Source organism: Manis pentadactyla, chromosome 11 (assembly GCF_030020395.1).
Source record: "Manis pentadactyla isolate mManPen7 chromosome 11, mManPen7.hap1, whole genome shotgun sequence".
In the NCBI taxonomy this organism is placed as follows: Eukaryota; Metazoa; Chordata; class Mammalia; order Pholidota; family Manidae; genus Manis; species Manis pentadactyla.
This window is the reverse complement of record NC_080029.1, coordinates 42277561-42290265: the sequence shown is the minus strand read 5'-3', so window position 1 is coordinate 42290265 and position 12705 is coordinate 42277561. Positions and strand designations below refer to the sequence as shown.

Genomic DNA, 12705 nt, shown 5'->3' with positions numbered 1-12705 from the left:
TTTTTGTTTCATAAATGAGTGCTAATATTACAGTGTAGTTTGAGTTGACCATGCTATTTTAATGAGAAAACCAAAGGAATTTGTGCCCTATATGCTCACATTTATAAGCTTATTTATATCTGCTCCTATTCATACCTGTTTCTCCCTACGACCAGAAGATGAGATGTCCATTTCCCTATTTGGGTCAACCCCTACACATGTGTAGAAAGAAAGCAAAAACTCAAAAAAAAAAAATTCGTAGTAGAAATGAGAAAAAGGGAAAGATAAATTCCACAACTGAAATCAACAACTGTTAACATTTTCAGGTTTTTTTTTTTCTGTGCATATATATATTTTCTGAAATGAGACCATACTGTTTTATAACTGAGTGGTATTAAGGATATTTTTCTGTATCATTGATTTTTTTTTCTGGAAAGTTTTAATGGGTTCACAGGATTTCAGTGCATGTATGTATTATTTATTTGTTCACATTCCTGTCATTTGACATTAAGATTTGTGTCCCACTTTATTTTTGGTAATATAAACAACCATGTGATGAACATTCTGGTGTATATGCCAGGTCATTTACTTTGGGTTAATTACTGGGTGTAAAATTATTAGATCAATGGATATATGCACTTTTTGAAATGTTGCTAAGTTGCCTCCAGAAATTTTGGCAAATCAATATAAATTATGCATATATGTATTATGCAAGATCTCCAGCAAGATCATCAGTGGACTGACTTTCTCCCATCTTTACCAATATGGAGGACGAAAATTAAACACACTTTCTCCCACCTTTATCAATATGGCATTAAACACACACAAACAAAATTGTTGCCATTTTGATGGGTTAAAAAGGCATCTCATTTTATTTTGTATTTACTATTAGTGAAGAAGAAATTTTTTCATGTATATTACCACTGTAGTCATTCTTTTGTGAATTATGTATTTATGTGTTGTGCTTTTTCTTACTGATTTGAGTTTTTTATATTAATTTCCCAGATGCATTCTACTGTATTTTTAGTCTCTTTGGCTATTTTTAGGAAGTTAAAACCTGTTATCATTGGATAGCCTGGATCAGTTTCTTTTTATGATTTTCTCTTTTCCCTTTTCTGATTTAGCAGAAAACAAAAAAGGTGTGCCTAAGGAAAGTGAAGAACAATGTTGAATGAACCTAGTACTTAAAAAGTCATAGTGTCTTAGTGCTAGAATAGAATCTTAAAGACGAAGTCTATGATTACACATGTGAGCAGAAAGCTATTTGCCAGTAGTTGTCAGCAGTATAGAGAAGTCTTCTGAGAACTCATGAGCTCAGTGACAAAGAATGCTGTGATTAATTCGTTATGCTGTGCCGTGTGTTGGCCATCCCTATGAACTCTGTTTGATTCGTGTGAATCAGATGTTCACATTTAACTGTAGCAACTGAGATATTACATGCCTTGCTCTGCTAGAAGTGGCAAATTTGGATTTGGGTCTAAATTTCAGGGTCACAGTTGCTTGCTTGTTCATTTACTCATTAACTTGTCTGACTGCTCATTACTCATTCAACAAATCCTCCAGTAGCTTCAAAGTATCTAAGCATTGGTGGTGGTGTTGGGAATTAAGTATATAAAAGCATACAGTTCTGCTTTCCTGGAATTCAGTCACATAGCTAGTAAGTGGTACTTGATAAGGAAAAAAAATAAAAAAATTTATTTAACCTTTCATTTCTTCCATTCATATGCCAAAGGATTTTTCTGAAGTTGCAGTACAAGGGTTGCCTTTGGATAAAATAGAAGAGAGCAACACAAAAAAAGGTAAAAGGAGAGATTTGATTTTTTTGTGTGTGGTAAATATGCATAATATAAAACCTAGTATTTTTACCATGTTTAAATATACAGTTCTGTGGCATTAGGTACTTTGACCTTGTGTAGCCATCACTACTAACCATCTCCAGAATCTTTTCATCTTCTGAAACTCTGTACTAATTAAATACTCAATCTCCATTACCTGCTCCCTCTACACCATTCTACTTTACATCTCTATGAATTTCACTATACTTCATATGTATGGAATGATCCAATGTTTGTCTTTTTGTAATTGACTTATTTCACTTAGTAGCTCTTTGTTCATCTATGTTGTCATATATCAGAATTTCTTTCATAAGAATAGGACTTTAGATTTTTAGACATTGATTGATTATTTTTTTTTGACATTCATTAAACAACCTTATGAGTTTTTTTGTATTTTCATTTTTAATTGGTTTTTCCTTCCAAATTAAACTACTAATGGAATCCCTAAAATCTAGAAGTTTGAAAAATGGTAAAGATCATATTATTACTACCAATGCATAAATTTGGTATTAGATACCTGCTTACAAATTCTGAATTCAAGAATTGAATAGTCCCTGGTAAGATAAAAGATTATAAATATGCCTTGACAACCAAAGTGCCCATCAGTAGATGAATGTATAAAGATATGGTACACATACACAATGGAATATTATTCAGCCATAAAAAAACCCTGTCATTTGCAACAACCTGGATGGATCCAGAGGGTATTACACTCAGTGAAATGGTCAGGCGGAGAAAGACAAATACCATATGATTTCACTTATTTGTGGAATATAAAAACAAAACAAAATGAACAAAATAGCAGTAGACTCATAGACACTGGGAAGTGACTGGTAGTTACCATGGGTGAGGGGTTGTGAGGATAAGGGGGATAAAAGGGCACAAAAATTCTCAGTCATTATATAAGTTGGCCACAGGGATGATAGTACAGCATGGAGAATATAGCCAATGATTCTGTACATCTTCCTGTGTTGACAGATAGTAATGGTACTAGTGAGGGTGAGGATTTAATAACGTGAGTAACTGTTGAACCACTGTGTTATATACTTGAAACCAATATAAGATTGTATATCAACAATACTTCAATTAAAAGAAAGACTTGTCATCAATTAAAGTGTAAAGACATTATTTAAAAAAACATGCATTGAAAAAGTTTATTTAACGACATTTTTTAAGTGAATAGTGTTTTCAAATTTTCGTTTAACAAGTTTTCTCTTGAGAGTTGGAGCAAATGTCTCCAATTTGGCCCCAGATGTTTTAGATACAATGTTTTTTTCCTTAGGTCTAGGGTTATGGCTAGTATTGCTCAGTCACTTAATTTGTTCCTTGTCTATTTTTAATGAGAAATCCTATGCTGAATTCCTACACAGTCTTTTAGTTAAAATAGTTTTTTTGAATAGCTTATTAATATTTAATATATTTTCAGGAATCTGAAATATATTTTTATGTCTTGATTTTGCAGCAAATGACATCTTTATTTCTCAGTACACCGTAGGAGAGAAAGATGCTCTAAGAGCAGTTTTAAAGCAAAAGTAAGTTTCTTTATAGAAAATAGGTAGGCCATTTCTTTTGTTTCTATATGGGTTTCTAAAATCAGCTTCATTTATACTTTGGACATAGGAAAAACTTTCTTTTCAATGTGTGAAGTATATATTATGTGATAATATGTATAAAGCATTTTCATGGTACTGAGCACATATAAAAAAACTCAATAGCTGTCAATTATTATTATAGAACAGGTACTGTTTTAAGTACTTTATATGCATTAACTCGCTTAATATTCACAGTAAACCAATAAAATAGATTCTATTCTCCCAATTTTACAGAATCCCCATTTTATAGAGGAGGAAACAGACGGAGAAAATGATCTTTACCAAGGTCATTTAGCAAGTATTCACTGGGCTGGGATTCAGACTCAGGCAGTCAGCTTTTAAAGCCTGCTCTCTTAATCATGTCACTACATTACTTGTAGTAGTAGTCAAGTAGATCCAAATGTATAATACTTCTTGTTTACCCTCAGGGAACATTTAGACTTTTGCTGGCCAATATTTGAGAAAGGGACAAGTTTAGCATTTGAGTGGATGGCTACTGCTACATCTAACTGCTCTCTACCAACTTTATCTTAAATATCAGTGAAGTACAAAACCAACCCAGACAACAACATTGTGATGAACATGAAAGAATACATTGCTATGCTGGAGTCAATTTTTAGTATTTTTATTATTACTGGGATTGGAATCAGATACTTACTCTTAAGCTAAATGTATTCTACTTCTGAGCCAGAGCAACCTGGGAGGCCCCTTAGAACATAGGAAAAATTCGTACTTACATTTGAACCTTCCTTTTATTAAAAAAAGAAATTTTATATTCTCTTTTAAATTTATTTTTGAATTTTTTACTGATATATTACTTCTGTAAGCAGAAAATTAGTATTTCTAGTAATGCAATTAAAATAAAAAGTTTATTTTCCCACCTTAAGTAATCCATGGATACATATTATGCTCTGGGAAACACTGGCCTAACAAAAATATTTTCTCCAAACCAGAAGAGTGCGACCTGAGCCAGCCAGAGTTTCACAACTGGTTGTTTGTCCTTATCATTTCTTTCCTCTTCACATTTGGTCAGCCTTCAATTCTCAGTATGTGATATGGTGGTTGGGAGAAGAATTTGGATGGTAAATTGGATCCTTATAAATTGTAAATATATTTTTATAAATATATTAAGAAAAAGCAAAGATAAGGATATGAGGGGTGGTGCAGTCCCTCTGATTCTACACTTGAACCAAAAAATTGCAGATTATATCTGACTTATTTGGACAGAAAGTGATTATCACTTCTGTCCAGCTGACCCACAGTAGAAGTGACTGCTTGCAGCCACAATAGGGACTTTATCAATTTGCCTTCAAGTCAAAACTCTCCAAATTGAAATCTCTCAGACCTCTTAGAACTCTAAAGATCTGAGAGAGAGATGATGTTCACAAACAGATGGACAGTAAGAGGTAATTGTGAACACTACCCCTCTTGCCTATTGACAGGTGCTGTCTCCCTATTTCAGGATGAATTAACAGAATTTAAAATAAAAATGGGCCTCTGAGAAGGTAATTGCAATGTAGAGAATAATACTTGAATCAGAACTATAAAAATGACTTTCATGTTGGGTTAAAAGACAGTTTGATTAAGTCTCAAGATACAGATTGCAAGTCAGTGTCACGTGAAATTTATTTTTTGGGGGAATGGTGGATGGAATTTGGCAAAATACTCTAAAATTTACCTGGAAGGATATACAATTAAGAATATATATACATACCATTAAGAATATATACATACATAATACACACAGTTGAAAATAGCTAATTTTGGAATAACAAAAACAAAATGATGGGGAATTTACCACATTTGATATCATAATATGCTCTAAAGCTGTAATAATAAAAGGTAGTAAAGGCTGGAGCCTTTGTGGAATGAAGAGTCTGGCTCTAGAGAGTGTCTAGAGCAAGGGTAGAATGTCCTTACATGTGGTTGGAGAAGTAAGGAGAATTTCTTTAAAGGAGTTTGGGCTTTAAGAGAAATGGCAGATCATTTAAAAGTTTTAAAATATGATATATGTTTCTTAAAAGCTTACTTAGATATCAATATTAAAAAAAATAGACTTGAAGAGGACTGGTCTGTATTCCAGGAAACCAGTTGGCTACAGATTTTTCAGGGATCTCTTTGAGAGACAGATTATATTGGTCCTGAATACATTGGGTTCTGGTGGAATGAGGGCAGGAATCATGCTGGGGTGGAGAGGAGTAGGCAGATTTGGAATATGATTTGGAGATGGAATTGGCAGGAATTGATAATTAGATGTGAGAGTGAGGAAGGAGCTACGGATGAATTTCAGATTTTTGGCATGGTCAGTAGTAGCATTTGAGATAAAGAATCCTTGGGAGAATAAATTTCATTTTGGACAAGGATGTGGGTTTTAAAGTATTCATGAGATATCCCGGTAAAAAATGTCCAATAGGAAATTGAATATAAAGGTCAGATTCACAAACAGGTGTCAAAGCTAGAAATCCAGATGTAAAAGTTATCAGTTTGTAGATGGTAGTCTAAGTTCAGAAGTGGTTGAAGTGACTGAGTGAGAGTGTAAGAATGAAAAGAAAGATGACATAGGGTAGAACTCTGAGAAAACCAACTTCTGAGAGATATGCAGAGAAGACAGGCTAGCTTCTGAGTGCTACATGGGAAGTTAATCCAGAGATGTAAGAGAGTATGATGTTAACAAGGCCAAGCGGAATGTGGTTCTAAGTTTGATATGCTTCCCAGAGGTGAAGAAACCTAAGGACTAGAAAGCATCCATTGATTGGGCATGAAGAATTATTAGTGGCCTTGTTGACAGCATTTTCATCTTAGTACTGGGAAAGATGCCAGATTCAGAGAATTTAGGAATACAGGAAGTTCTAAAAATAGGACCAGAGAAAATAATTTCTTCTGAATAGGCCAGTGGTGTGCATTTTTCCAGTTCTTTACACTTAGAAGCTGTTTTTGTTTGCTACATTGAGCCTTTATTAATTTGATAATTGGAAAAAACAAAATTTAAAAACCTATAAAGAAGTTGATATCTAGATTATAGTGTTCTCTCTCTTGCTGGTCAATTTAATGTATTAATGTATAATGAGAGCTCATAAAAGGTAAGTCACATTTAGACTTCAGACAGGAATACTAAAAGATGGAATATCTTTATTTTATTTTCTTAGTGTGCCACTCAGTTAAATATATGTTGAGGACCTACTATGTGCTTAGTTCTTTCTTTGATGCTATGTATAAAAGTCGTCCCCTTCCTCCATCCCCATTCCCCTCCCCAGGTTGCTTAGAACTTGGTTGGGGAGAGAAAATGTACATATGTGGAGAAATGAATGATTACAACTGTGATAGGAAACAGCACTGCATTCACTGTACTTTTAAACTGTTCTCTACAGACATTTAAACCAGAGTGGCTGATTATCAAGCCTCAATTGTGTGGCATAGCCAGTAAATGCAAAGGAATTAATGAAGGAAGCAATCAAGAAGAAGTGTTATAGGACAGGCTTATTGAAAAAGATAAGGCTTGTGCTGAATCTCAAAGGAGGAGAAGGATATAGTAAATCGGGTGGAAGAAGGTTGAGAGAACACAGTGAGAAGAAGCATGGAGTCAGCTATGGGAGTGGTGTGGTATAGTCAGTGAGTAACCCCAGAGGAAGGTTGTTTGGCCAAGTAATGGGGTATGTATAGGGAGCTAGGGCAGAGCCAGAGGATGGACTGTCTGGAAGGCCAGACAGAAGAAAGTCACCTATTCAATTGTCTGTAAGGAGCAATTTTAGATTTTTGAATGGTGGAGAAATATATGTGTGGAATTTTTAAGCACATAAAAACTGAAAGAATGAAATCATTGGCAAGAGAAATTTCTTCCTCTAGAGGGAGAATTATGAAGGAAGAAGTGTTCTGAGAGAGAAAACCAGGTGTGTGGAAACCAGACCCTAACCTAACTCTGCCACTTACTAGTTCTGTGACTTTGATCAGGTAAATCCTGTGACCTCAGCTTCTTCATCTGTAAAATTAGGAAATTAGATGGCCTGTTGGGTTCCCCCTGCTTCTATAATTCTATGACACTATTCCTGCAGTTATGATGAAATAATTGACAAAACTTGATGACTTACTTGGGTGTGAGAAGATAAGTAGAGGATAGAGAAGTCAAGATAACTTCAAAATTTTGAGGCAGAGAAAAATGATGCTCTTAGTAGAAATGAGGATGTACCCCAGAGGAGTAAGTTTAAGAGCTGCTCTGTGCTCTCTTTAAAAATCAAGGAGGGATATCCAGCAGCTGGAGATGGAGCACTTTCCTGCCGATTTTACTTAGATTTATCTAGGGACTCCTAAGTTTTGTCAGTGATTCCTTTCATTGTTTTCCTTTAGGCCAAATGTAGAAGAAAATTGACCAGTCTTTTTTTTTTTCTCCCTCTTTTTTAGTGTTTAGTTAAATGCCTTATTGCAAATATGTATCTATTTGCTAGACTTAAATTCAGGCTGCTTAATAGTGTATTTTGTGCCCATTTTAACTAACTGTGTGACATTTATTAGTTAAATCTAAGTGAGCTAGAATTAAAAAAATTCTTTTAGCAGTTTTTAACAATCTCTCTTGGATTGTCTTCGGAGTAAAACTTGGTACCTGAGTTCTTAGAGTTTTTCTGCATGTTTTAAATTTGTACTTTTCAATCACATATCTTTGTGATTGTGCCCATGACCTTTTCTATGTATATTATTTCTGAAATATCTTTGCCTTCAGGAATTATCTTATCTTATTTCTTTTGTGTTTAGTGACCTGAGCTTTTATAGATTTCATTAGCCACAAGACTAATAAGATGCTGATAGAGAAAACTAGGTGATTTAATTTTTAAAAAAATCAAGAAAACCCACCTTCAGTAGATTACTGCTTGAATCTTGAAATGGTATTTCTTGATATGGTTCAGTGCGGTTTCCCTTTTTATCTGCAGAGCTCAAAGTATGCCCGTTCTTAAGGAAGTAAAGGTACAGCTTTTGGAAGATGCAGGCATGGAAAAGGCCACTGTTCCTCAGGAGGCTAGAACGCTACCCAGTGGAATCGATTCGGCTACAACTGTGGCTGCGGCAACTGCTGCTGCCATTGCGACAGCGGCTCCACTGATAAAAGTATACTTTTCTCCCAGGATACTTATGACTACTTTGTAAAATGTAGAAATATTTATTAGGAACTGATTCTATAAATGGTTGTGTCCAACTATAGGGTTGTTCTAATTGCTCTCAGTTTGAAAGAATTTTCCTGTTTGTGATTGTGTGTTACCTCTCAAGAGTTGTGTGACTTACCCCTTTGCTTCTGCAGTAATGCTAGAGAACCCAGGGCTTGGCCAGTTCTATCACTGGTAGTATCTCATCTTAGGAAACACCTCAGTCCTAGGCAACCCCAGGGTGATTGGTCATCCTTACTTTAGAGCTGGAAGGGAATGGGGAGATCATCTTTGCCAAACCCCTTGGTTTGTAAACGGGAAACTGAGAAACATGTCGGAGTAGGCACAAGCTCCCAGAGCTACTAGGGGGTAGAGCTGAGACTAGAATCCAGGCTCTGGACCTACCTCAGCCTGAGATTAGTGAAGTGTCAAAAGCTACTTTGTTTTGCTATTTCCATTTTTCAAATTTCTATTTAAGTATTGTATTTCTGGCATTTAAAAAATTCTGTGTGGCAATTTTTTTTTATGAGAGAAAAAGGTCTACTTAAGGATAGCTATCTTCTACCTTTTATTTCTGCAGTTCAAAAATAGAGCATAAAATCACCAGAAATTTAGAGGATAAAAATCTGGTTTTGTTATTTCTCAATACGAATCTAGTTAAATAACTTTTCTAATAATTGAGCATATTTTTGATATTATTTGATATTTTTATTGTTTAGGTGCAGAGTGATTTGGAAGCAAAAGTCAACTCTGTTACCGAATTACTCAATAAGTTACAGGAGACTGACAAACATTTACAACGTGTTACAGAGCAGCAAACAAGCATTCAGAATAAACATGAGAAACAACATTGTCATGATCATGAAAAGCAAATGAATGTGTTCATGGAGCAGCACATTAGGCATCTTGAAAAATTACAACAGCAGCAAATAGATATTCAGGTATCTATAGTAAAGCGGGCACACATCTCTTATTATTGTATCTAAGCCAACACTAATTGATTATTTTAATAGCTCACTAGATTGTGACAGCTTTAGTCTTTCAATAAAGATTTGTGTGTTCATCACTCTTACCCTCTATGTGGGGAACTGCACATTCTAGCTCAAATGTCATTAGTTCTGTGAGACTTCTCTTTGTAGTTAGCTTTTCTTCCTTCTGTGGTATGTCTGTTCATACCATCTTTAAGGTAGCTTATATCTTATTGCAGTTATTTGTTAACATCGATGGTCGTTAGATGGAATGTGCACCAGAGCCACTTGGAGAGCTTTGTAAAAATACCCAGTCCTGTACCTCTTGAGATTCTGAGACAGCAGGTCTGAAAAGGGGTGTGAGACTCAAAAGTGCTGTAATGATTCTGATGCACACCGTTGGATGAGAACCATCTGGTATACATATAGCTTCTGCAATTAATTAAAAGAATGAAAAAATTATAGTGCCTTTTGGATGTGAACCTCTGGGCTGTTACAAAAAGAAGAGCTATCCTCACAGGGAGCTGATAGTATAGTTTCTTATTTATCTTGGAATTTCCAAGGCCTGGGATGGTACCCAGAACTCAGGTACTCCATATACTTTTTTTTTGAATGAGTGAATGACCTGCATTATCAATGCATTGGTTTTAATTTACTTTTTTTCTATTTAATGTACAACTTTTAAAACTTTAAAAAATTCAGTTAAAGTAGAACATTCAGAAGAATATACAACAATAAGTTTATTATAGCTCAGCATACTATCACAAAGTGAAACTAGCATGTTGTAATTTTAGACTTCTCAATGGAGCTTGTCTTGAGTTTTTCATGTAGTTCAAGATAGTATTTTTATTGGAATGATTATGGGCATACAAAGTAAAGTTTTAGTGAGTACTACATGCACAACTAAAATTGAGTGTGCAGCATGTTATCTAGGGAGAAGCTAGGAATGGGTGGGTCTCTCAGAGTGCTGCTCCCCTGCCTGCAAATAACTGTAATTTTCTGAGGCTTGATTTCTTTGTCTTGAAAAGATTTTATTTTTTCAGAATAAAATGAGATGACATGTTTGAAAAACTCAGTGATTTCTTAACAAGGGGGTCCTTACTTGTCCTACATGTCTGTCTTTCATTCTTCCATCCTTACATAAATAAACCCAGAATTCATTGGTTTTCTGTTTTTGGAAGAATGGAATCTTTGCTAATTCAGATGTCTTATTTATAAAGCTTATAATTATAGAGAAAATTGAAGTTTCAGTGACTCACTAGGTATATTAGTAGTTCAGTAAATGCTTATTGAAATGAACTTCTGTTGAGTCTGTTCCATCTGTTTGTGTAGAGGGATCTCTACACATTATAAGAATTCTATAAACTATAAATCTTTTTTGGGTTTTTCTTTACCTGGTATAAAACTTCCTTTTAAAATCGGTTTTATTAAGTAAGATATGTACACATTCCAGATATTGTAATAAATCATGCTGAAAACTGTTGTCACTATGGTTCCCATTTATATGTAAGTGCATATATTATTGCTGCTACTAAGCATGAGTACTACTTATTTGAATGCTTACTAGTGGTGGTTTTTAACCTTTCAAATGAAATCATCCAGGATATAAAAGATGAGATGTTTTGATTTAAAATTCTCTGATTAAATTAGATTTTAAATTCTCTAGTTGAAGTAGAGGTTAGGGCCAGTGTCCTCCAAAAGGGACCTAGCATACTTCAGTGGCCACTGAGCCATCTTTGAAGTAGAAAGGAAGAAACTGAGTTTTAGAATGGTTAAATAAAATGATCAAGGTCACACCACAGATCAGGGTTAACCCAGGTCTTTGTAATAGTATATTCCCCCCCAGTGGCATTGCTGCTACAGTGGATAGTTGTATGTATTTTCATTGTTTAGTAAGTCTAATATAAAATTGTTTTCAAGTCCTCTAATAAATTTCAGTGTATTTTGTCATCTAACTCTTTCAAGTGATATTTGAATTAATAAAATAATTTTATGTCTTCTAGACTCATTTCATTAGTGCTGCACTCAAGACTAGTAGTTTTCAGCCTGCTGTCATGCCTCCTTCTAGCATAGTAGAACAATATTCTGTAAAACCAGACTATTCTAATCTTGGTGGCAGTAATCTATCTTCACAATACACATTTACTTCCAAACCAGGTAAAAATATGTAGTTCTCTTTGATTATAAAACGTCAGCTATGAATTTTCTTTGTTGTGTGTAAGCCAACAACTTATTTACTAGGTTGTAAAATACTAAGTCTTTGTTTTATAAAATTAGTTCTTTTTTTAGGTTAAATAATTTTTAGGTCATTTCAAAACTTGTTCAGTTATTATGGATCATACCTGCTTTATGGTTTTAATGAATAACCTTCATAAATTGTCAGAAGCACTTATAAAGTTAGAAAACTTTTACTTATTTAATACCAAAAATGCTTGTAATCAATTCTCCAGTTCTCTGACAAACTGCCTATTTACCATTTTCTTGATTATGTCAGGAGAGAAACCACCTCAGTATAATTATAAACTATTTCTAAGTATTTTTGAAGAGTTAGTAGTGCAACGCTATCTACCTTAATAGAATTTTTAAAATCTCTGTTTGTAAGAATGGGAATACATAGCTCATTTGTATTAAACCTTTGAAATTTAAAATAAATGATTTCCAAATTATTGATATTTGAATAATGAAAATTAAGGGCTGTCCCTTTTGTTATATGCAAACCAATGGAGTACAATATCCCCAATGTTTGATTTTTTAGAACATTATTGTATTATAGACAAAGATTCCTAATATTTCTAAGTTGTTTTATGTTTTACAGCAAATCAGAGGGGTCCTTACAAAACTTGTGATTAATATGGTTTAGTTTTTAAGTTGTGAAGGAAGGAAGAGGTCATAACTAGCCTGTTGAAGGTTACCTGGCTTGTGAGTGAGAGTGTCAGAGGTCCAGCCAGAACTCAGGTTTCAGTGTGACCTGGCTATGTGCTTTCTCTAGCAGCAGGCACTTGTTTCATACTTAATTCTAGAGAATTACTTGCTCATAATTTTGTTTTTCAGACTTGAGTTTTAAAGGAGAAAGATGTATGTTTTATTGGATATACACTGAATTGGTTTCTTTTTGTATTTTTAGTGACACTAGGTGAAATAAAAGAAAAAATGAGTAAATTAAAAATTCAGCAATTTAAACTTTCTTTTCTCTATATTTTTT

At 34.2% G+C, this 12705-nt stretch overlaps 1 protein-coding gene across 4 annotated transcripts in view; it reads left to right on the top strand.

Annotated features, from left to right (window-relative positions):
- The window catches only part of KIAA0586 (KIAA0586 ortholog), a 170482-nt gene that overhangs the window by 2256 nt on the left and 155521 nt on the right, over positions 1 to 12705 (top strand). For 2 of the 4 annotated variants that reach the window (XM_057488411.1, XM_057488410.1), the window contains exons 3-7: positions 1712 to 1778; positions 3277 to 3346; positions 8326 to 8500; positions 9255 to 9476; positions 11507 to 11660. In XM_057488411.1, coding sequence (XP_057344394.1) covers positions 8336 to 8500; positions 9255 to 9476; positions 11507 to 11660 — 541 coding nt within the window. In that variant the 5' untranslated portion in view covers positions 1712 to 1778; positions 3277 to 3346; positions 8326 to 8335. Of the gene's footprint in view, positions 1 to 1711; positions 1779 to 3276; positions 3347 to 8325; positions 8501 to 9254; positions 9477 to 11506; positions 11661 to 12705 lie in introns of those variants that run through there. The other 2 variants (XM_057488412.1, XM_057488413.1) reach the window with 2 other exon arrangements.